The 25,426-nt window shown below is 46.8% G+C and overlaps 1 protein-coding gene across 5 annotated transcripts in view; it reads left to right on the forward strand.

The window, feature by feature from the left end:
* The window catches only part of LOC117353570 (uncharacterized protein DDB_G0271670-like), a 507,083-nt gene that overhangs the window by 323,628 nt on the left and 158,029 nt on the right, over positions 1 to 25,426 (forward strand). For all 5 annotated transcript variants that reach the window (XM_033929661.1, XM_033929662.1, XM_033929660.1 and 2 more), the window contains one exon: positions 2,728 to 2,767. In XM_033929661.1, the coding sequence (XP_033785552.1) occupies positions 2,728 to 2,767 (40 nt within the window). The remainder of the gene's footprint in view (positions 1 to 2,727; positions 2,768 to 25,426) is intronic.

A 25,426-nucleotide genomic window follows, 5' to 3' on the forward strand; every position in this document is an offset into this window, starting at 1 on the left:
TCTTAAGCGTGTTTGTCATCTTGCAGGTCTTCGCAATCCTTCTGTATCTTCACTACTCTGAATAACTTCGTATCGTCTGCAAATTTAATCACCTCGCTCGTCGTACCAATTTCCAGGTCGTTTATAAATATGTTGAACAGCATGGGTCCAAGCACCAAACCCTGTTGCACTCTACTTGCGACGCTTTTTCAGTCCGAGTATTGTCCATTTACCCCCACTCTCTGTTTCCTATCTGCCAGCCAGTTTTTAATCCATGTGAGTATTTCACCCTCAATTCCATGGCTCGCAATTTTTCTAAGTAGTTGTTGATGCCGGACCTTGTCTAATGCCTTCTGAAAATCAAGATATACAATGTCAGCTGGGTCACCCTTGTCTATCTGCCTGTTTACTCCCTCGAAGAAGCGCTGAAAGTTCATCAAGCAAGATCTTCCTTTGCTGAAACCATGCTGGCTGCTTCTCATCAGATTGTGTCCGTCAAGGTGATCAATGATGCGGTTCTTTATCAGCGTCTCTGCCATTTTTCCCAGTACCAAGGTCAGACTCACCGGTCTGTAATTTCCCGGATCTTCTGTGTGACCGGTGTAACATTCACCATTTTCCTTCCTGATTTGGTCGACAGATTGGCTATTAGTTGAAGCAGTTCAGCTATAGCTCCTTTAAGTTCCTTGATTACCCTCGGATGGATGCCATCCGGTCCAAGGGATTTATCGTTTTTAAGCCTATCAATCTGCCTGCATACTTCTTCTAGACTGACCATCAACCCTGTCAGTTTCCCATCTTCGTTTCCTGCATATAGCCTGTCATCTTCTGGTATGTTGTATTTATCCTCTTCGGTAAATACAGACGCAAAAAATGTGTTCAGTTTGTTGGCGATGGCTTTGTCCTCCTTTAGCATTCCTTTTATTCCATGGTCATCCAACAGCCCCACCGCTTACTTCACGGGTTGTTTCCCCTTAATATATCGAAAGAACGGCTTGAAGGTTTTGCCTCCTTGGCTATATTTTCCCCGTAGTCTCTTTTGGCCCCTCTTCCTGCCTTATGGCACCTGCTTTGATGATGTTTGTGCTTTCTCCAGTTTTCGTCCGTTTTTGGTTGAAGCAGATCATATTGTGATCACTGCTTCCCAGCGTCCCTTCTACTTCTACACCTTGTGCCGGTCCTCGTAGTCCATTTAGAGTTAAGTCCAGAATTGCATTTCCTCTCGTATTTTCCTTGACAAGTTGTTCCAGGAAGCAAACACCTATGGCATCCAGGAACTTGGTCTCCCTACTGCAGCTGGAGGTGCCTAGGTTCCAGTCTATCCCTGGATAATTGAAATCAGCCATGATAACTGCGTTGCCTTCTTGCAGTTGCATTTAATCTTCTCCGTCATTTCTCCTTCAATTTATTTGGACTGCCCTGGGGGTCGGTAGTAGATGCCGATCTTCATTTCCATTCCATTTGTTCCCGGAATTTTGACCCATAGAGACTCTACCTTATTTTTCGTTTCCGGCGTGTTCTCTCCGGTAGACTCAATTCGCTCTTTGACGTGTAGGGCAATACCCCTACCTTTTTGACTTACTCTGTCTCTGCGGTATAGCTTGTATCCTGGTAGCACAGTGTCCCAGACGTTTTCCTCATTCCACCATGTTTCTGTGATTCTAATGATGTCAAGGTTATCTTTTTTTGCCATAGCTTCCAATTCCCCCATCTTATTTCTTATGCTCCTTGTGTTCGTGTACATACACTTGAGTTTGCTGCCTGTTACTTTCTTGCATTTCCTTCCCTCTTGTGTCCCTTTCGATTCATCAGGATTTCTGTCTTGCCTATGAGCCGGTGAGTCTTCCCCGCTATCTTCCTGCATGGTATCCTCAAACCATCGACTCTTGGTCGATTGTCGGCTTTTCCCTTCTTCCTAGTTTAAAAACTTCTCAGTTTCTCTCTCTACAATTTTTCTCTACAAAAAAGAAATAAGTCCCTTACAAAAAAAATAAAATAAAACCCATATTAAAGAGGAATCATATTAAAAAAGGAGGTCCTAGTGAACCTTAAGAACAAAGGCAGCATTATAGCTTTAAAACCAAGTAAAACATTAGTTTATACACTAAAACACAGTCTCTATGGCCCTGCTTAATGGGAAATCCCATAGGCTTCAGTAGTGTTCTCAATTTTAAAAAATTCTGTTCTTAATAAATACCCAATATAAAATACTTTTAAATGTCTCAGGCACTTTAACAACACTTTAGGGCTTCCTTTTACTAAGCTGCGATAGCATTTTTAGCGCAGAATTTTAGCGCCCATTAAACCCGCGCTACACAGCTAGAACTAACACCAGCTCAATGCTGGTGTTAGCATCTAGTGCGCGCAGCAATTCAGCGCACTCTAAAACCGATATTGCAGCTTAGTAAAAGGAGTCCTAAAAAGAATTCAATAATGCTAAGTTCTAAACTTTCAGCAGTCTGCAGAACAAAATGAAAATAAAATCTAGTTTTAAAAAAATATTTTTTTAAACAGTATTCTTAACCTGAACAAAAAAGGTTTTTCCAGCTCCTAGTAATGTGCCCAAGTCAGGATTAAGTGCCACTAGTGATTCTGCCAAGAACTTTTCAAACTGATTTTGAATATAGCTGTCTTAACCACTTTGACCCTCATTCTCTAGTAGCAGATACCACAGCTTAATGTAATATAAAAAAGACTTCAAAAGAATTTATGCTTTTTGTATTAAATAATGTTGTTATTTTGTTAAAGGTTTTATGTCATCTAGAGAGCAGAGAAAGAGAAAGTCTAGGTAAGGAAACCTGCACTTTCATTGTATATATATTTGCCTTCTGACTAGTATAATGAAATTATATAGTGTGTAACAGAAATCTGTTGTCTGAGGGATAAGTAAGGTAAGAGTCTTCATAATATGGGCGATGTCACCAATGGTTGTCCAAGGTAGAAACTCTTCCCAAAAGTTCTCTAAATGCTCAAATTGAACATTTATGGAATATCTGCTATCATCATTAACACTGTGCATGGCCCCCTTTGTTCTTTTAAGAACATAAGAAGTTGCCTCCACTGGGTCAGACCAGAGGTCCATCATGCCCAGCAGTCCGCTCCCACGGCGGCCCATCAGCTCTACGTCCTGTGAAGTGGTTTCTGACTACTCCTGTAACCTACCTCCACTTCTATCTGTACCTCTCAATCCCCTTTTCTTTTAGGAACCTATCTAGACCCTCCTTGAACCCCTGTAGCGTGCTCTGGCCTATCACAGCCTCCGGGAGCGCATTCCATGTGTCTACCACCCTCTGAGTAAAAAAGAACTTCCTAGCATTTGTTCTAAACCTGTCCTTTTCAATTTCTCCGAGTGCCCCCTTGTACTTGTGGCTCCCCACAGCCTGAAGAATTTGTCCCTGTCTACCTTCTCTATGCCCTTCATGATTTTGAAGGTTTCTATCATGTCTCCTCTAAGTCTCCGCTTTTCCAGGGAGAACAGCCCCAGCATTTCCAATCTGTCAGTGTATGAGAAGTTTTCCATACCTTTTATCAGTTTTGTCGCTCTTCTCTGGACTCCCTCAAGTCCTTTTTGAGGTACGGTGACCAGTACTGGACACAGTACTCCAGATGCGGGCACACCATTGCCCGATACAGCAGCAAAATGACTTCCTTCGTCCTGATCGAGATACCCTTTTTGATGATACCCAACATTCTGTTCGCTTTCTTTGAGGCTGTCGCACACTGTGCTGATGCTTTCAATGTTGTGTCCACCATCACCCCCAGGTCTCTTTCAAGGTTGCTCACCCCCAGCAATGATCCCCCCATTTTATAGTTGAACATCGGGTTCTTTTTCCCTACATGCATGACTTTGCATTTCTCAGTGTTAAAACTCATTTGCCATTTTTTTGCCCAGTCTTCCAGTCTCGTTAAGTCCCTTTGCAGGTCTTCACAGTCTTCCTTGGTTCTAACCCTGCTGTAGAGTTTGGTGTCGTCCGCAAATTTAATAACCTCACAGTTCGTCCCTGTCTCCAAGTCGTTAATAAATATATTGAATAGGAGTGGTCCCAGATCCGACCCCTGTGGGACTCCACTCGTGACCCTTTGCCATTCAGAGTAACGGCCCTTTACTCCAACCCTTTGTTTCCTGCCTGCCAACCAGTGTTTGATCCATCGGTGGATATCCCCTTGCACCCCGTGGTTCCACAGTTTCTTTAGCAGCCGTTCGTGGGGTACCTTGTCAAAGGCTTTTTGGAAGTCCAGGTAAATGATGTCTATGGATTCCCCTTTATCCATCTGGCTGTTTATTCCCTCAAAGAAGTACAGCAAGTTTGTGAGGCATGACCTCCCCTTGCAGAAGCTGTGCTGGCTTACCTTCAGCTGCCCATTGCTTTCTATGTGATCGCAGATGGTGTCCTTAATCAGTGCTTCCATCATCTTTCCCGGAACCGAGGTCAAACTCACCGGCCTGTAGTTTCCCGGGTCACCCCTCGATCCCTTCTTGAAGATGGGCGTGACATTTGCTATTTTCCAGTCCTCTGGGATCTCCCCTGTTTCTAGGGAAAGGTTACATATAAGGCAAAATGTTTCTGCTATTTTGTTTCTCAGCTCCTTTAGTACCCTTGGGTGGATGCCGTCCGGACCTGGTGATTTGTCGCTCTTTAGTCTGTCTATCTGACGGAGGACATCCTCCCGGCTTATCTCCAGTTTGACCAGCTTCCCATCCCGGTCTCCATGTAAGATCTCTTCGGGTTCTGGAATATTGGATGTGTCCTCTCTCGTGAAGACTGATGAGAAGAACTTGTTTAACCTGTCAGCTATCTCTGTTTCCTCCTTTACCACTCCCTTCTTGTCTCCATCATCCAAGGGTCCCACTTCCTCCCTGGCCGGTTGTCTCCCCTTCACATACTTGAAGAATGGTTTGAAGTTTCCTGCTTTCCTTGCCATATTCTCTTTTTTCTTTCCTTATCACCCGGTGACATTCTTTTTGGTGCCTTTTCTGTTCATCCTGGTTGTCCTTGGTTTGATCCTTTTTCCATTTTCTGAACGATGCTTTCTTGTCACTTATTGCCTTTCTCACTGCATTTGTTATCCACACCAGGTTTTTTGTTCGATTCTTTTTGCACCCTTTCCTATACCTGGGGACGTACAGGTTCTGTGCTTTGTGCACCGTGTTCTTGAGTAGGGACCAGGCTTTTTCAACGGTCTCCATCTTCCCTGAGCTACTGCTGAGTTTCTTTCCCACCATTTTCCTCATGGCCTCATAGTTCCCTTTTCTGTAATTGAGTGCTGTCGTTGTGGTTCTCTTCACTTTTGGTGTTCCTATTTCTAGCTTGCACTGGATCATGTTGTGATCGCTGTTATCTAGTGGCGCTAGTACTAACACCTCCTTTGCGGGTCTCCCTAGCCCGTTGAGGATCAGGTCAAGAGTGTCTTCTCCTCTTGTTGGTTCCATGACCAGCTGTTCCATGAAGCAGTCCCTTATAGCCTCTAGGAATTTTGTTTCCCTTGTGCAGTTTGAGTGTCCAATACTCCAGTCTATTCCAGGGTAGTTGAAGTCCCCCATCACCACCACACTACCGCTTTTGCATACCTGCCTTAATTCAGCCTCCAGGTCCTGATCGTTTGCTTCCGGTTGTCCTGGTGGGCGATAGTACAGTCCCAATTTTATGTCTGCTCCTCTTCCTCCTGGTAGCTTAACCCACAGTGATTCCAAGTTGTCCGCCCCTATTGCTGTTTCCATCCTGGTTGAAGGAATGGAGTCCTTTATGTATAGCGCTATTCCTCCACCTTTCTTGTATGTCCTGTCTCTCCTGTAAAGTTTATACCCTGGTATGACCACATCCCATTTGTTGTCCTCGGACCACCATGTTTCAGTGACTCCAATTATGTCTATGTTCTTCTTTCTGGCTATGACTTCTAACTCCCCCATCTTGGCTCTTAGGCTCCTAGCATTTGTGTATAGGCACATTAAGTCCCGGTTGTTTACCTTCCTTGTTTTTATCCTTGGAGTTCCCAAACAGTGCTTTTTCTCTAGTTCTTTGAAAATGCTGTTTATGTCCAAGTCTAATTTTCATAGCATGTCTTATATTTTTGGCTTTCTTATCCTTATCCATATATACTTGAATATAAACCGAGATTTTGGGGCTAAACAAATGGCCCAAAAATGGGGGGGTTTGGCTTATATTCAAGTTTGCACCCACCTGCCTCTCTCCTGGACCTGTTGCAGGCCTCCTGTAAGTATTGGTTGTCCAGCGGTGAGCCAAGACAGGAGGGATCCCTCCCGCCTCCTGTCCTTGCCGACTCTGAAACATCCCTCCTACCTCCCATACCTCTAGAACGCCTACCTTGAAAGCCCTGATGGTCCAGTGGTGAACTCGCAGTTCTGCACAAGACAGGAGCACAGGAAAAGCACTCCTTCCTCGGTTCACCGCTGGACCACTAGGACTTTCAAGGTAGACTTTCTAGAGGTCTGGGAGGCAGGAGGGAGGTGGATCACCAGGGCTTATGGCAGACCCATAGAAAGGCCTGCAAGGCATCAGAGGAGGCAGGGAGAACAGGGTCCAGAGCCTGATGGGGGGAGGGAGGAAGCTTGCTGCAGGGAAGGAGTGGGGCTTGGTGCAGAGCCTGGCAGGGCACTTAAATATAAATCCTAGGAGAAAAAAGATTACCTCAGTTTATATTTGGATTGGCCTATATTCAAGTATATACGGTAATCCTTTTCTACTCTCTAGTTAAGTTTTTATGGCACTTAGGAAGTTTGATGTCATATTTGATGTTTATACTGTTTGATGTTTATACTGTAATTCCTTGAGTGCATCTAGCTCAGTGTAGTGGTATCGCTCAGGATAGTTTGCAGTAAAAATGGAGCCTTTTGATTTTGTTTAGTCAAGTGTTCACATGATGTAACTGGAGAGAGCTGGGAGCTTCAAGAAATGTTCATGATAAAAATGTAGTGGAATGCCGGTGGACATAATATATTTGGACTTCCAGAAGGCGTTCGACAAAGTTCCACATGAAAGACTTCTCAGGAAACTACAAAGTCATGGAATAGAGGGAGATATACACAGGTGGATAGGCAAATGGCTGGAAAACAGAAAACAGAGAGTGGGCATAAATGGGAAGTTCTCAGACTGGGAGAAAGTGACTAGTGGTGTGCCCCAGGGCTCGATTCTTGGGCCGATCCTATTTAATATTTACATCAATGACCTGGAAGAAGGAGTATCCAGTGAGATCATTAAGTTTGCAGACGACACAAAGCTATGCCGGGCAATCAGATCGCAGGAGGATAGCGAGAAACTCCAGAGCGACTTGTATCAGTTAGAGAAATGGGCAGAGCAATGGCAGATGAAGTTCAACGTGGAGAAATGCAAAGTAATGCATTTAGGTAGTAAGAATAAGGAACACGAGTATAGAATGTCAGGCGCAACTCTGGGTAAGAGCGAACAAGAAAAGGACCTGGGTGTACTGATAGATAGGACCCTGAAGCCATCGGCACAATGCGCGGCAGCAGCAAAGAAAGCAAACAGAATGTTAGGCATGATAAAGAAAGGAATCACGAGTAGATCGGAGAAAGTCATAATGCCGCTTTATAGAGCAATGGTCAGACCACACTTGGAATACTGTGTCCAACATTGGTCTCCCAACCTAAAGAAGGATATAAAACTGCTGGAGAGGGTGCAGAGACGAGCAACGAAGCTAATAAGAGGTATGGAGAACTTGGAATATGAGGAACGACTCAAGAAACTGGGACTGTTCTCCCTTGAGAAGAGGAGGCTGCGAGGGGACATGATCGAGACGTTCAAAATGCTGAAAGGCATCGATAAAATAGAGCAGGAAAATAAATTATTTACATTGTCCAATGCGACACGGACAAGAGGACATGGTTTGAAGCTAAGGGGGGACAAGTCCAGGACAAATGTCAGGAAGTTCTGCTTTACGCAGCGAGTGGTGGACGCCTGGAATGCTCTCCCAAAGGAGGTTATTAAGGAATCCACTGTGCTGGGATTCAAAGGAAAATTAGATGCACATCTCCTTACGAGAGGCATAGAGGGATATGGGTGACTAAAACTACATCAGGTGTATACCTGACTGGGCCTCCGCGTGTGCGGATCGCCGGACTCGATGGACCATGGGTCTGATTCGGAGATGGCAGTTCTTATGTTCTTATGTTTATGTTCTCCCGGATGGGGACTATTTGGCTTATCATCAAGTAACACATTTTATTTGCTCTCAGGGATGGGATAAGATGTCTCCACTGGGTGGGAGGGGGGGTGGACATTTTGAAAATTTATGGCTGACCATCAGAACGTTACCAAGACCAGTTTCAACAATGTATCAATGTTTGAGGGGGCAGCAATTATACAAATTCACTTATATGATAAACTGGGAGATAGACTTGGGTTACACTTTAACTTCCAATGATTGGACCACTATATGTAATAAAGTTGGTAGAGCTTCTACTTGTGTTTTACTACAGGAAAATGCCTACAAGGTCTTTTGACCAGATGGTATTATACACCAGAGCAGTTACATAAGATGTTTCCCCAGATATTAAATCGCTGTTGGCGCTACAATTCTGCTCTGGGTTATTTTCTACACATTTGGTGGGATTATCCAGGAGTGTTTTGGTTTTGAAGGGTAGTAGTGGACAGTTTATCTGGTTTGTTGGGAAGACCTTTGGGCTTTAATCCCCGGCGCTGCTTACTGGGGTTGCATAATGTTAGCCCTTTGAAATGGCAAACGAGATTACTGTGATTGGGATTAGCAGCTGCAAAATGTTTAATTGCTACCCACTGGAAAAGTGTATTGGCCCCTACACGGGAAGAGTGGAGACTAAAATTGTGTACTATATACCAAATCTTGGGGATTAAATTGATAAATAGATATTCATTAATGCTTATCAGAAAAACTATAATGCCTGTATATAACAGTAAATAAATTAAAAATAATAATATAAACCCAACAATTGTAATAGTGCTCAAATGAATGTGCTCAGTACCACCACTCACACCAGACATTTGGACTAAAACCAATGGAACAGAGGACCATTTTTTCAATATCCTGTCCTCCATTACCTTACTCAAATTCTCTATATCAATGCAAATATGCATTCAGTATATGAATAATAAATCACCACTTATCTGTATGAGAATGAACTTGTAGAGTTATAGGATGTAGATGTCTTGAGATCTCGAATACTGCAATTATTTCTGTCCAAATGTCAAAGGGAATGTCCCAAACACAAAAAAATGTCAGTCACCCAAAGTGTAAAAAAACGTGCCCGTATGGTCAAAAATATAATCTGTTGTTGATTACTAAATCCCAAACGTAATCTTCATGCTACAAATGTGCAAAAATATCATGTTATTATTCATATACTGAATTAGTATTTGCATTGATATAGAGAATTTGAGTAAGGTAATGGAGGAAGGATGTTGCAATGATGGTCCTCTGTTCCATTGGTTTAGTCCAAATGACCGGTGTGAGTGGTGGTACTGAGCACATTCATTTGAGCACTATTACAATTGTTTATATTGTTTATATTGTCTATTTATATTGTTTATACCCTGTTTTGCGAGTGTTTTGCAAGATGAGCAAAACATTTGCAAAATCGGCACCTCGGAAACCGAGCTTGCCTCGATTTGCTAGCGACACCCCCCGCGATCCGGCATCCTCCCGCTCACGTCGCACCCCATCCCCACCGCGAGCTGAAAACCCCCAGCATCCACCCGAACACGCTGCTTACCCCCATCTGGCCACCGGCACCAACGCAAAGGACGTGCTGGTGCCAGTGTCCGAAGATCTGTGTCTTCTTCTTTGCTGGGCCTTGAGCATCTGCGCATGCTCAAGGTCTTCAAGTTCACGCTTTCTCAGATCTCCGAGAATCTAAAAAATTGTTACCCAAATTAATATTCAATGAACAGACTGGGTTTATGCATGGTTGACTATCACATGATAATACAAGGCTATTCTTCAACATTCTTCATCATGTAGAAACCTCAGACACTCCAGAAATTTCAATTGGATAAGATGCTGAAAAGGCGTTCGATAGAGTTGAGTGGTCCTTCCTCTTTCGAACACTACATCACTTTGGTTTTTCTCAATATGCTAGTAATATGATCAAAGTTTTATATACCTCCCCATCCACCAAAATTCTCATCCAACAATCATCTATCGGCTTCTTTTCATCCTAGTTGTGGTACATGACAAAGGATGTCCATTGTCACCATTGCTTTTCAATTTGGCATTGGAGCCTCTGCTTTTGTCTTTCAGAAATAATGCTGACATTCAAGGAATTAAGTTGACTCTCTCACAGTTAAATACTCTGCCTAAGCGGACGATATTCTTCTCTACACCACTCCTGCTTCATTGCCACACATACTGGACACTATTCAAGATTATGTTAATGTGTCCGGGTATAAACTTAATCATTCAAAATCTGAAATAATGCCTTTCAACCATCCTGAGGTTAAATATGAATTCAAGCATTTCAACTTTACCTGGTCGGATACTACACTAAAATATCTGGGTATTTTCATTGCACCGTCAGTCACGGAAACTTTGCTGTTAAATGCATCTAAATTAACATCTATTTCCTGAACATGATACCAAGCTTGTTACCGAACTCCTTTTATTCAAACATTGAAAAACAACTAACAGTCTTCTTGTGGGGTTCTAAATCCCCTCGCATTGCATTGGAAAAGTTGAAGGCTAATAAGGACTGTGGCGGAGTAAATTTTCCTGATTTCCGTAATTATCATACAGCTTACATCGTGCAACAAACCTCATATTGGTTTGCTCCTGTATCCTCTAGCTATATACCTTTATCCCAGGACAAGCAGGCAGCATATTCTTGACTGATGGGTGACGGCACCGACGGAGCCCCGGTACGGACACTTTTAGAGTGATTGCACTCTAAGAACTTAGAAAGTTCTAGAGGCCGCACCGCGCATGCGCGAGTGCCTTCCCGCCCGACACAGGCGCGCGGTCCCCAGTTTCTTAGTTTCTTAGTTTCCGCGGAGCTAAGAAGTCGCAGTTTCAACGGCTGTTGAAATTTTTTTCCTTACGCCTTCCCGCTCGCGAAAATTTTTTCGGGTCTTTTTGCCCTTCTATTCCTTTCTGTTGTTAAAAAAAAAAAAAAAAAACATTTTACTTTTCATCGAGTTTTTTTTTTTGTTGTTGTTTTTCGGTCTGCCCCGGCGGGGCCTACTGCCACCATCGAGACCTCGGCCTTCGATTTGGCAGAAGCCGTCTTTCCCTTCATGCCCCCTCAGCCAGGGTTCAAAAAGTGCCAGCGGTGTGCTCGGCCTATCTCCCTTACGGACCCACACAACTGGTGCTTACAGTGCCTGTGTCCGGAGCATCAGGCTTCCACCTGCACCCGCTGTGCCACACTGAAAAAAAGGACATTGAAAAATCGCCAGATACAGCAGCGCTTGCTTTTTGGTACCGAGATGTCCGACACCGCGACATCGGCGCCTACCCAGTCGGCACCCTCCTCGTCGACGCCGCACGACACCGCGCCGGCGTCGCAGCACCCAGGTAAGCTGGCTAAGAAGCCTTCCTCGCTGGAACGCCCTCCGGTCTCCATTGCAGCGAGTCCAGTCCTGCCGACCGTGAGGCGCCAGCGGAAGCGCTCCGCCCCTATTGAGGTGAGTCCCTCGACATCGGGCTCCTCATCTCCGGGGTGTAGAGCGGCACCACAGGTACCGCAAAAGAAAAAGGCGGTACCGGTGCCCTCCCTTGATGATCGCATTGCGGCCATCTTACAGGTACAGCTTAAGGAGCAGCTCCAACAACTCCTTCCAGCTATCCTGACACCGAACCTTCCGGTGCCGGTCTCGACTGAGCCGCCGGTACCGAGAGTGGAACGTCCTATATTATCTACTTCCTCTCTTTCGGTACCGCTGCACTCAGCCTCATCGGTGTCGATACCGATCCTTGCACCGGAGCCGACAACTCAACACCAGTCGGTGCAGACCTCAGCTCCGATGCAACCGGTAACATCTCCCGGTACCGCTTCGATGAGGTCGGGTAAATCGGTACGCAAGTCCCGACACCTCGAACCATCCACCCCTGAGTCTCGGGACCGTACTTCCCATATTCGAGACCCTGATCTGTGGGGTGATTCCGAAGAGCCTTTTCTTTCAGAAGGTGAGTGTTCTTCGGGGTAGGATGAGCCTGATATTCCTGACCCTTCCTCCAAACATGATTCCACGTCTTTTTCGTCCTTTTTAAAAGACATGTGTGAATCTCTGTCCATTCCTTTGGAGGCTGAGTCTAAAAAGTCTAAAGCCTTTCTAGATGCTCTTGATTTTGACCAGCCTCCAAAGGAATTTCTCAAACTCCCTCTTCATGACAACTTGAGGGAGACTTTTTACAAAAATTTAGAGACTCCTCTTACTGTCCCGGGAGCTCCCCGCAAATTGGATTCCCTGTATAAGGTTATCCCCATTCCAGGATTCGATAAACCCCAGCTACCACATGAGTCTCTCCTGGTGGAATCCACACTTAAAAAGTCCTCGGGAGCTAGTGTGTATGCTTCTGTCCCTCCTGGTAGAGAAGGTAAAGCCATGGACAAATTTGGTAAGCGTCTATATCAGAATGCGATGCTCGCTAATCGATCTGGCAACTATGCTTTTCATTTCTCTTTTTATTTAAAGCATCTCCTTACCACCATGGCTTCCTTTGAGCAGTACCTACCTGAGAGAAAACATTTGGCCTTTCACCAATGCTCTTCTTCTCTTTTTCAGCTCAGAAAATTCATGGTAAGATCTATATACGACACATTTGAACTTACCTCTAGAGCAGGGGTGCCCAACGCGTCGATCGCGATCGACCAGTAGCTCAGGAAGGCAACGCGAGTCGATCGCGGAGCCTATCCCGGGCTCTGTGATAGACTCGTGTTGCCGTCCTGATCTACGGGCCGATCAGCCTTCCTCTCCAGTTTTCTTTCTCCCTAGGGCCTTTTAGCTGGGCGATCCGCCCAGCTGTCATCTGCCGCTGCTGAACAAAAAACCGGGTCCTGCCTTCGCGGAAACAGAAAGTAGGCAGGACCCGGCAGGAAGAAGAACAAATGCTTGTCTCCCGCTTAGCCCGTAGCGAACGCTTGCTTCAGGGCTCTCAACATGTGCGTGCCGGCTTCTCTTCTCTTCCCTCCGAAACCGGAAGTTATGTCCGGGGGGGGGGAGGGGAGAAGGGAAGCCGGCGCGCACATGTTGAGAGCCCTGAAGCAAGCGTTCGCTACGGGCTAAGCGGGAGACAAGCATTTGTTCTTCTTCCTGCCGGGTCCTGCCTACTTTCTGTTTCCGCGAAGGCAGGACCCGGCAGCATTTCCCCTAATAGGTCGATCGCGATCTTGGGCTGATCAGCCTTCCTCTTCCCGATGGCAGAATTGACGTCAGGGAGAGGAATGCTGGTTGGCCGAAGCAGGGAGAGCTTGGGGCCTGTTATTGGTGGCGTTTGGGTCCTGGTCCCCGATGGCAATGGCAGTGGCAGTGGCTTGGGGGAGGGCAGGGAGAAAGAAAGAAAAAGGGCAGGCAGGGAGACAGAAGGAAAGAAGAGAAACAGAAAAAAATGAAAGGGAGGCAGAGAGAAAGAAAGGGCAGGGAAGAGGAAGGAAAAGTTGGGGGAAGAAATGAGGTCTGGAAGAGAAGAAGCATACAGGCTAAAAGAAGGGAAGAAAGATTGTATGCACAGTCAGAAGAAGAAAGTGCAACCAGAGACTCATGAAATCACCAGACAAGGTAGGGAAAATGATTTTATTTTAAATTTTGTGATCAAAATGTGTCTGAATTTATATCTGCTGTCTATATTTTACACTAAGGTCCCCTTTTACTAAACCGCAATAGAGGTTTTTAGCGCAGGGAGCCTAGGAGTGCGAGAGCAGCGCTGGGCATTCAGCGCAGCTCCCTGCACTAAAAACTGCTAACGTGGTTTAGTAAAAAGGGAGGGAGTATATTTGTCTATTTTTGTATGGTTGTTACTGAAGTGATAGTGCATAGAGTCATCTGCTTTGACCTCTTTGAAAACCCTGGAATAGGAATGATGATTAACATTTTCAATGCGTACAGTGTGCGTTGTGTTTTTTTAAAATTTTATTGTTGGTAGATCATTGTGACTTGGTCATTTAAAAAGTAGCTCGCAAGCCCAAAAAGTGTGGGCACCCCTGCTCTAGAGCAACGGCTATGTCTGTGGCCATGCGCCGCTTAGCCTGGTTAAGGGTATCCGAACTTGATGTTAACCATCAAGACCGGTTAGCTAATGCACCATGTTTAGGGGATGAGCTGTTTGGAGAATCCATGGACTCAACTACCCAAAAGCTCTCCGCTCATGAAACACGCTGGGATACGCTTCTTAAAACCAAGAAGAAACCTCCACCAGCATGTCCGTTCAGACAGCAATCGTCTTACCAACGACGTTATGTGGCTCGTCCCCTCCAGTCTGCCCCGCAACAACCTAGGCGGCAGCGTCAGCAGCAGAGGCAAACACCTAGACAACAGCAGCAGCAACCTGTCAAGCAGCCTCCGCAACAAAAACCGACTCAGCCCTTTTGACTTGATTCTCCAGGGCATAGCCAGCATCCAACCTTCTCCACTTCTGCCTCAACCCATAGGAGGTCGTCTTTCTTTGTTCCTCAGCCGGTGGGAAGTTATCACTTCGGACCAATGGGTCCTCAACATCATCCACCACGGCTACTCTCTCAACTTTCAAACCCTCCCGGGCACAAGTCTACCAAAAGAGTCTGCTTTGCACACTCCCCAATCTTCCCTCCTCCTTCAGGAAGTTCAATCCCTCCTCCTTCTGAACGCTATAGAGGAAGTTCCTCCGGAGCAAAAGGGGCAGGGTTTTTACTCCTGTTATTTCCTAGTCCCCAAAAAAACAGGAGATCTCAGGCCTATCCTAGATCTTCGCGATCTCAACAAATGCTTAGTCAAAGAGAAATTCAAGATGCTCTCTTTAGCCACTCTTTACCCTCTTCTCAATCAAGGCGACTGGCTATGTTCCCTCGATCTCAAAGAAGCATACACTCACATACCAATCAATCTGGCCTCCAGACAGTACCTACGCTTCATGATCAATCAGTCTCATTACCAGTACAAGGTGCTACCCTTCGGCCTAGCCTCCTCTCCAAGAGTGTTCACCAAATGTCTGATTGTGGTGGCTGCTTTTCTACGTTCCCACCACCTTCAGGTGTTTCCTTACCTGGACGATTGGTTGATAAAGGCCAATTCATCTCAAACAGTTCTTCAGGCCACCAACCAGACCATCCTATTTCTACGTTTGCTGGGGTTCGAGATCAATCTACCCAAATCTCATCTCATCCCTACACAGAGACTTCAATTCATTGGAGCAGTCTTAGACACAGTCCTCATGAGAGCGTTTCTGCCATCCAACCGTCTTCAAACGCTACAGTCTCTATGTCAGCAGGTGCTTCCACAACGTTCCATCTCTGCCAAGCAAATGATGATACTCTTGAGTCACATGGCCTCCACAGTTCATGTCACACCACTTGCCCGTCTGCACCTGCGCACTCCTCAATGGACCCTAGCTACCCAGTGGTTCCAAGCACTGGATCCTTGCTCACGTCACATATCTGTAACATCATCTCTTCGTCAGTCTCTACAATGGTGGTTCCAAACTCAAGGACTTTAGACGGCCCAGGAGATGAAACATCATATCAATTTCCTTGAACTCAGAGCGATGTTTTATGCCCTCAAGGCCTTCCAACATCTTCTCTTTCCTCAAGTCCTCCTGCTATGCACAGACAATCAAGTTGCAATGTACTACATCAACAAGCAGGGAGGGACGGGCTCTCGCAGCTTGTGCCAGGAAGCCCAGAAGATTTGGGCTTGGGCCACAGATCACCATCTATTCCTGAAAGCTATCTACATTCAGGGAGAACAGAATTCCTTGGCAGACAAGCTCAGCAGAGTTCTCCAGCCTCACGAGTGGACACTCGATCCTTTCACTCTGCAGTCCATCTTCGCTCAGTGGGGCACTCCTCAGATAGACCTTTTTGCAGCTCCTCGCAATCACCAGCTGCCCCTATTCTGCTCCAGACTCTACTCTCCTCACCGTCTAGCAGCAGATGCATTTCTCCTCGATTGGTCCAATCGGTTCCTGTACGCTTTCCCTCCTCTGCCTCTCATGTTAAGAACCTTGTTCAAGCTCAAGAGGGAACGAGCCACCATGATTCTGATTGCTCCGAGGTGGCCCAGGCAACATTGGTTCTCCCTTCTACTTCAACTCAGTTCCAGGGAACCTTTTCTTCTTCCACTGTTTCCTTCTCTGCTTACACAGCATCAGGAGACCCTTCTACATCCCAACCTCCAGTCTCTGCACCTGACAGCTTGGTTTCTCTCGGACTAACTTCTCATGATACTCTTTTGTCCCAGCCTGTTCGTTCAATTCTGGATGCCTCCAGGAAACCGACCACTCTGCACTGTTACCATCAGAAGTGGACACGTTTTTCTTCCTGGTGTCTTCTCCATCATCATGATCCCACTTCACTTGCAGTGGAGACATTGTTGGATTATCTTCTTTCTTTATCTGACTCTGGTCTCAAGTCTACTTCAGTCAGAGTCCACCTCAGTGCTATTTCGGCTTTTCATGAGCCAGTCCATGGAAAACTCCTCTCAGCTCATCCCTTGGTGTCCAGGTTCATGCGGGGTCTTTTTAATGTGAAACCACCTCTTAAAGCACCTCCTGTGATCTGGGATCTCAATGTGGTTCTTTCCGCCTTGATGAAGCCTCCATTTGAACCTTTGGCTACCGCTTCTTTCAAGTTTCTCACTTGGAAGGTACTTTTCCTTATTGCTCTCACCTCTGCCAGGAGGGTCAGTGAGCTACATGCACTAGTTGCGGATCCACCTTTTACAGTCTTTCATCATGACAAGGTGGTTTTGCGTACACATCCAAAGTTTCTCCCTAGGGTTGTCTCTGAATTCCATCTCAACCAATCCATTGTTCTGCCTGTCTTCTTTCCGAAACCTCATTCGCATTCTGGAGAACAGGCTCTGCATACTTTGGACTGTAAGCGGGCTCTGGCTTACTATTTAGACCGTACTAAGCCCAACAGATCATCTCCCCAACTCTTTCTGTCCTGTGATCCGAATAAATTGGGACATCCTGTTTCTAAATGTACGTTGTCTAATTGGCTGGCAGCGTGCATTTCATTCTGTTATGCTCAAACCGGACTGACACTGGAAGGTTCTGTCACGGCCCATAGAGTCCGAGCTATGGCAGCATCTGTAGCTTTCCTCCGTTCCACTCCTATTGAGGAAATCTGCAAAGCTGCCACTTGGTCCTCAGTTCATACTTTTACATCTCATTATTGTCTGGATGCATTCTCCAGACGAGATGGACACTTCGGCCAATCTGTTTTGCAAAATTTGTTTTCCTAATGGCCAACCTTCCCTCCATCCCTCTTTTGTTAGCTTGGAGGTCACCCATCAGTCAAGAATATGCTGCCTGCTTGTCCTGGGATAAAGCACAGTTACTTACCGTAACAGGTGTTATCCAGGGACAGCAGGCAGATATTCTTGCGTCCCACCCACCTCCCCGGGTTGGCTTCTTAGCTGGCTTATCTTAACTGGGACCGCGCGCCTGTGTCGGGCGGGAAGGCACTCGCGCATGCGCGGTGCGGCCTCTAGAACTTTCTAAGTTCTTAGAGTGCAATCACTCTAAAAGTGTCTGTACCGGGGCTCCATCGGTGCCGTCACCCATCATTCAAGAATATCTGCCTGCTGTCCCTGGATAACACCTGTTACGGTAAGTAACTGTGCTATATGGCTCTTAAGGGAATCTAAGTGTTTCACGGATCAACCTCTATACTTATTGCCGATTCAACATTTATGCAAACCTGTCCATCCCATTATTCACAGTGCAAAACAAACTGTTGATAAAGTTGAAAAATTTCTTCCTCATCCTTGGTCTCATACTATGTCTGCACCTCTTTGGAACAATTCTAATTTTCAAATAAACAATGAACTCTTATGTTGGAAAGCATGGCAATGCTCTGGTATATAGACGGTATGTGACCTCAGAGATGACTCTTCTTGGTTGTCCTTTGACCAACTTAATCAACAGCATCCTTTCTCCAATATTCAACACTTTAAATGGATACAACTTGTTCACTGCTTAACTACTTTCATGCGAAAGACACCATTAACTGCTGTGCCACCTAGCATACTGTCCTTGATATCCCAGCTACATGGTACCACTAGCTGTGCATCGAAATGGTACAAATGGCTACAAATAGAACAGTTTCACCATCCTATAGGTACGGAACATACATGGGAATTTGATCTTCAAATCCCACCATCATCCTCTTTTTCATGGATGCAAATATGGCTTTCTTTACTGCGCACATCTAGGTCATCCTCCTTGAAACAGTCAGTGTATTTTGTACTGCATAGAGCAGTTTGTACGCCGCATAAAATAGCTCATTTAAGTCATCTGAGTCTGGGAATTGTTGGTCCTGCACTAAATAAAAGGGCACTTTTATTCATCAACTGTTTCACTGTAAAATGGTATGTCCTTTTTGGCAATCAGTATGGAAATTCCTACAGAATCTATTTGGTATTACTGAATCACTCACTCCTGCGATTGTTATTCTTGGTAGTAATAGTCTTATGCAGTCACTTTCTCCAGGAGAGTCCAAAATGTTAAAACCTATTGCTGCAACTTGTTTTAAAATTAATTCTACAACATTGAAAGAACACCTCAGTTCTATTTTATCATATGTGGTGTAATACTGTCTGCACTACAGCTAGATTTGAAAGAGCGGCTGCTCTCAAGAATAGATCCCTTGTTTCCTTCACATGTGTGTGGAAGTCTTTTCTAGATATTGTGACCAGTCAAACATCGGGCCTGCCAAGGTCCCAGTAAAAGCAGTCACGAAAGTCAATAGGAAATCCAGGAAGGGAGTTTGCAAGGTCTCCCCTAGCTCTGATCATGTTGATTTCCCGATTAACCATCAGGGGGAGCCTGAAATTCCTAAGAAAAAGGTAGGCAGGCAGGTTAGGGAGAAGGTTAAGGCCTTTCTTCCCTGTTGCCCCCCCTGGTCCAAGCAGAGGTGAGAACTGTACACCCATGGAGGTAATTGAGGCTGGTGACTCACTAGATCTGCAACTACTGGATGAAGCAACCCCGATGGAATTACAAGGGAGTTTGCCTGAGGAAGTTGCTGAATATCCTGAACCGATGGAGGTTGGATTTACTACCAGGTGCCAGGAAGGAACTACTTGACTGTGAGTTTTTGCTTGGGACTATTTTTGAATTCTGCATTTTGTTTTTGAATACTAGAAGCTGTGAGTGTGTCTGTTGGGGAGAGGTTTGCTATCACCCAGGCAGGGAATTTTGAAGGCTGCTTGAAAAGCGTTTTCAAGGCAAACCTAGGGCACTCTCCGTTTCCCAGCAGTACTATAAAAGCTGCTGGAGGCTTCAGTTTGGAAACTGTGAATTGTATAGAACAGAGCAGAGAACTATATTTTCCTTTTCATTACAACCTGCTTGGGAGCAGGCTGTGCAGGCACTAAGGACAGGAAGCCCTGAGGAGAGTAAAACCTCAAGTGCATTATTGACAGTCTGAAAGAAAGAGAAAATTTGAACTTTTTCTGAACTGTTTATTTTTCTTTCTTTTGAGTTTTGCTTTGATTGAATTTTTGCTTTGGACACCCTTGACCTTATTTGTTTCATCCTGACCTTGATGTTTTTGAAAAGTAAAATGGTGTGGAATTGGGTTTTTTTTTTTTTGTTCCTGTTTTTGTGTCAGTCTAATCCTGCAGGGTGACTCCGGTCTGGGTCACACGCTGGTGTACTTGTTGGTGTTAGCCACTGAGAGCGTTGTGGAGCCCCGGTCTTGGGCTACAGTGTGGCGAAAATATTACATCACCCTCTTATTAGTCAGTATTGTATTAGCTCTTTGTAGGTTGTTTCAATCGCAGTCGCACATGGTCATTTTATGATGCCTATATGTTTATTATCTTGTTGAGACATGCTTTTACACATGCTGCTGTACCTTTATCTTTGATATATTTGCACTTCCATATTGTTTTTTTGCACTAAGTGCAACCGAGTAATCTCCATCACCAACCCTCATCGTTGCCTGGGTGCGGAGCACCGCGCTGAGTCATGTCCACGTTGTGCGACTTTGCAACCGTGGGCTCTTTGTCAGAAGGTGGCCAAGATTCTCCAATTCTTTGGCCCGATGGATCCTGCGGGACAGGCCTCGAGCTCGGTACCATCGTTGGGTACTTCGGCCTTGAAGTCCCCTCGGTCTCGAAGGCTTCGGCCTCGGCCCCTCCTGTTACTCCAGCCTCGGGTAAGTCTCCTCTTTCCTCCTCAGGTTTGCCTGCAAAACTGGTTAGAAAGACACTCAGGTGAGGACTTGCTTCTCTCTTGAGGTGTTGAAGGGTCAGAAGAGATGATTTATCCTCCAAATAATGTGGATCCTCATCTGAGTTCCATGAGCAGTCCCTGTCATAGTCCTCTTGGAGGAGGCTTCAGCTTGCTTTGGCTCAATAGGACAATGCCCATGCCTTGAAGGGAATTGAGGTACAGTCCTACCTATTGGACGCCAGGGAAGCATCCTCTCTTGACAATGAAGGCGGTGTTGCTTGTGTCCATGCTGATGCCATTACCCCTCAAAGGTCTCTTGATGAGCTTCAGGAAGAAGCAAGGGCAGAGCCTCAATTGCCTGAGCGGGTTGTAGTTGTAGAATCTGCACTTGCTCCTCCCTGAATATAGCTTGGTACCACTGATCAGAGGTAGGCATTGGTAAAGGCTGGGGAACAGGTAGAGGGATAGCCTGAGAAGGCAGTGCCAAATTGGAAGTGGGGGACCTGTCAGCCACTACAGAGGAAGAACAATCATCTTGATGCTGATGATTCTTAAATATTGGATCCTCTGATGTTCTAATTCTCCTGACACTATGCACTGAGAAAGACTGATGCTTGGGCTTTCTCCAACATTCAGCATCAAGGTCCTTCAGTGCCAATGAGGATAACTTCAAACCCGTACTCATCCTTGGTGTCAGGTCTGCAGCAGACTGGTCCTGGGGCCAACTAACAGCACCTGATGTCAAGTGAGGTGGAGACCCCCCTCAATGCCGGTGCACTCCCAGTGTTACCTGATGCCTGGGTAGCCACTGATGTCAATGGTCCTGATTCCAGTCAATGGACTGGGATCCAAAGAGTCAAATAGCTTCTCTTCTCTGTGCTCTCTGTGTTTTTAACAGCATTCGTAAACAGAAAGAACAACTATTAGGGTTATGGGTAGGTCCAAGGCACCTGGATGCACCAACTATAAGGATCTGTTACCATGAATACCTACCTCGGAATCTCATGTGAGTGCTGCCTCGTCGGCCTCTTCGAGACCTCCCTCAAAGCGTGCCTCCTCACGTAGGGAATACTCTTCTTCGGGGTCGCTCCCGAAGGAGCACACTGCTGCACCTCTGACCCAACATCCTTTGGCCTCGGTGCCTATGTTCGAGGACAAGCTAAAGGCTATCCTTACTACTCAGATTTCCACAGTCGTGAGCCATCTGGTCCTGACCTTGATGCAACTGGCCTCGACCTTGACCCAGTCCCGGTCTGACCAGCCTGAGCGTTCTTCCCTTGTGTCTCGGGGCCGTGTCTGAAAGACTCGCAAAATACCCTTGAACGATTCTTCGTCCCCGGAGTCAGGGCCTGTGACTTTGAGGGGGTGCAGAAAGGGGGCCTGCTTTTGGCCCTCTACTATGTCAAGGCTTGCCCCTTCTAAAAGGCTGCGGTCGTCTCTGCCCATTCGGGGCAGGTCTCCAACCGCGAGAACCGCGGGGCCGGTGGTTGCCTTAGAGTTGGCAACTGGTTTGCTTTCCGCATTGAGGCAGGTGGCCGCCTCCCAGGGGTCCTCTTCGAGGCCTATTGGGGAGCTTTTGTTTACCCAGTCTTCTCCGAGGCTCCGCAAACTTGTACCTCGGACACCGGGATCCTCCCCAATCCTCCTTTCCCGGGGCCATTCCACGATGCCCACGAGGCAGTTTAACCGAGCCTCCTCGATCTCTCAGTCGCGAGACTCCGAAGCTCTGGCATATTATTCAAGGGAAATTTCTCCCTCTTTCTCTGCTGCCCCCAGATCTCGTTCAGGGTCCCCTCAGGAGGATGAGTCTTCTTTTCGGAACTCTTCCTTTATTCATTTCATTTCAGACATGGGTAAGGCCCTGAACCTGGACCTCCAGTCTGAGTCCCATTATACCCAGGAATACCTGGCGGAAATGGGTGTTACTCATCCGCCTCGTGAGGCGCTGCGCTTGCCACTGCATCAGGTTCTCCGCCAGACTTTTATCCGGAATCTCGACATACCGTATGCGGTCATGGCCATTCCCTCCAAATTGGAGTCCAGTTACCGGACGATCCCGGTTAAGGGGTTTGAGAATTCTCAGCTTTCCCACCAGTCCTTGGTGGTTGAGTCTTCCTTGAAAAAATCCAACCCCTTCAAGGTGTATGCTGCCGTCCCTCTGGGCCGGGAAGGACGTAGGATGGACAAGTTTGGTCACAGTTTTTATCAAAATTCAATGATGGCGAACCGTATCCTCAACTATAACTTTATCTTCACATCCTATCTCCAGTTCTGTGTGGACACCCTCCACTTGTTCCAGGCGTTCCATCTTCTCGAGGAGACTCTCCCAACTCCGCCTCTATATGTTTCAGGCGGCCTACAATGCCTTCGAGTTGTCCTCGAGGGTCACGGCCTTTGCGATCGCCATGCGTCACCTCACCTGGCTCAGGATTGTGGACATGGATCCGAACCTCCAGGATCGTCTAGGCAATCTCCCTTTTGTGGGTCATGAACTTTTTGATTATTCCATTGAGGCGGCTACTAAACGCCTCTTGGAACACGAAAGGTCCTTCGCCTCTCTGGTGAGACTTAAGCCGAAGACTCCTCCGACTAGGCAATACAAGATTTCCCTACGGAGGTATCCACAGAAATCTACTCCTGTGTTCTCCCGGCCACCTTCGAAGCAGCCGCAGCAGCAGTGTCAGGCTAAGGCCCAGAAGCCTGGGCCGTCTTTTTGACAATTCCTGTCTGAGCCTGTCGGCTCCCTTCATTCTGGAGCCTTCCCCCCTTCCCATCGGGGGTCGTCTTCATCATTTTTATCCTCAGTGGGAAAGTCTTATCACCGACAACTGGGTACTTTCCATTGTCCAGGAAGAATACTCCCTTCACTTCAGTCGCATACCACTGGACCTGCCGCCAGGAGAGTTTCCTTCTGCGAGGTCTCAGTTGTCTCTTCTATTGCAGGAGGCTCAGGCCCTCCTTCACCTTCATGCGGTCGAGGAGGTTCCTCTGGATAAGTAGAACACGGGGTTTTATTCCCGGTATTTTCTGGTACCCAAGAAGACGGGAGATCTGCGTACGATCTTGGACCTCAGGGCTCTGAACAAGTTGCTGGTCAAAGAACGGTTCAGAATGCTCACGCTCCCCACGGTGTACCCCCTGATGGATGAGGGGGATTGGCTATGCTCGTTAGACCTCAAAGAGGCGTACACGTACATTCCGATCCATCCGGCCTCGCGCCGGTATCTGAGATTCCGGGTGGGGGATCTCCACCTCCAGTATCGTGTTCTGCTCTTCGGCCTGGCGGCCTCCCCGAGGGTGTTCACAAAATGTTTGGTAGTGGTAGTGGCGGCCCTGCGTCTCAGGGGCCTGCAGGTGTTTCCCTACCTCGAAGATTGGTTAATCAAAGCATCTTCTCGCCTGGAGGTTCTGCGAGCGACAAATCAGACCATTTTCCTCCTTCAGAGTCTCGGTTTCGAGGTGAACTTTCCCAAGTCTCACCTCTGTCTGTCCCAGTCTCTCGAGTTCATCGGGGCGGTCCTGGACATGGTCCGCCTCCGTTCTTTCTTGCCTCGACCTCATCAGGAAACCCTTGTCCGCTTGTGTCAGCGGGTGGCCCTCCTGTCCTCGGTCCTGCTCAGCCATATGGCTTCCACTGTTCACGTGACTCCTTTTGCCAGACTTCACCTCCGCATCCCTCAGTGGACCCTGGCCTCTCAATCCTGGATCCTGTCTCTCCACTCATTGTCATGACTCCTTTGTTGAAACAGTCTCTCCGGTGGTGGATGCTCTCTTCCAATCTTTCCAGAGGTTTTCTGTTTCATGCTCCTCCCCCCATCCACCATCTCACACTCCCCTCCAGTGTGTAGCATCTTTCCTTTTCCTCCACTTCTGCTAGGTCCAGCAGCACCTCTTCTCCCTTCACTTTCCCTGTCCAGCAGCACCTCTTCCTCTCCCCATGTCCAGCAGTACCCCTTCTGCCTTCCCTTTCCCTCCTCCCCTGTCCAACAGTACTTCTGCCTCTAGCGGCCACTAGGATTAATTTTGATAACGGTTTCATCAGGCAGCCTCGGGCCCTTTGCTAGTCGGCCCGCCTAGGACGAAAGAGGAAGTTGCATCATCAAAATAGACCAGCCTAGCAAAGGCCCCCAGGCTGCCTGATGAAACCACGTCGAAAATAATCCTAGCGGCAGCTGTGTGGCCACACTGAGCTGCTGCTGCTGATTGGGAGATGCAAAGAGAAGACGCGGAAGACAGTCCCAAGAGATATGCGATTGCTGCCGGTAGACATGCAGTGCCAGCAGGAGGTGCTTCTCGCAGCGAGAGGCAAGTCAGCTGGCCAGCGCTTCTCTTCCTCCTCAGTGTGGCGTGACACACTTGGAATCTCAGGAGGCACACTAGTGTGCCGCGGCACACACTTTGCGATACACTAGGATAGAGGATGTGAGCTAGATGTGGTGTATTTAGATTTTAGCAAAGCCTTTGACAGTGTTCCACACAGGCAGCTGATAAATAAACTGAGTGCCTTGGGATGGGTCCCAAAGTGACGGGCTGGGTCAGGAACTGGTTGAGTGGTAGGTAACAGAGGGTAGTGATCCAATGGAGATGGCTCTGAGGAAAGGGATGCCTCAAGGTTCTGTTCTTGGGCCTATTCTTTTTAACATTTTTATAAATTATATTGCTAAAGGGTTGTCGGGTAAGATTTACCTCTTTGCAGATGATACCAAAATCTTGAAGAATGGTCCATTAAGGGTATAAGTCTTGCATGGATTTTGGCTGCCCAGGTGCATAACTTTGCATTTTTTGGCATTGAAGCTGAGTTGCCAGGTCCTAGACCAGTGCTCCAGTAGGAGTAGGTCATGCATCATGTTGTCGGGCATTGAATTTTTGTCCGTTGTGCTTTTGCCCACTACATTGCTTAGTTTGGCATCATCGGCGAATAATGTTATTTTACCTCGGAGCCCTTCTGTCAAATCTCTTATAAAGATGTTGAATAGGATAGGCCCAAGACCGAGCCCTGGGGCACTCCACTGATCACCTCCGTCATTTCGGAGGGGGTGCCGTTCAGTACTACCCTTTGAAGCCTACCTCCAAGCCAGTTCCCCACCCATTTCGTCAATGTGTCGCCCAATCCTATAGAACTCAT

This window comes from Geotrypetes seraphini, chromosome 2 (assembly GCF_902459505.1).
Source record: "Geotrypetes seraphini chromosome 2, aGeoSer1.1, whole genome shotgun sequence".
Lineage (NCBI taxonomy): Eukaryota > Metazoa > Chordata > Amphibia > Gymnophiona > Dermophiidae > Geotrypetes > Geotrypetes seraphini.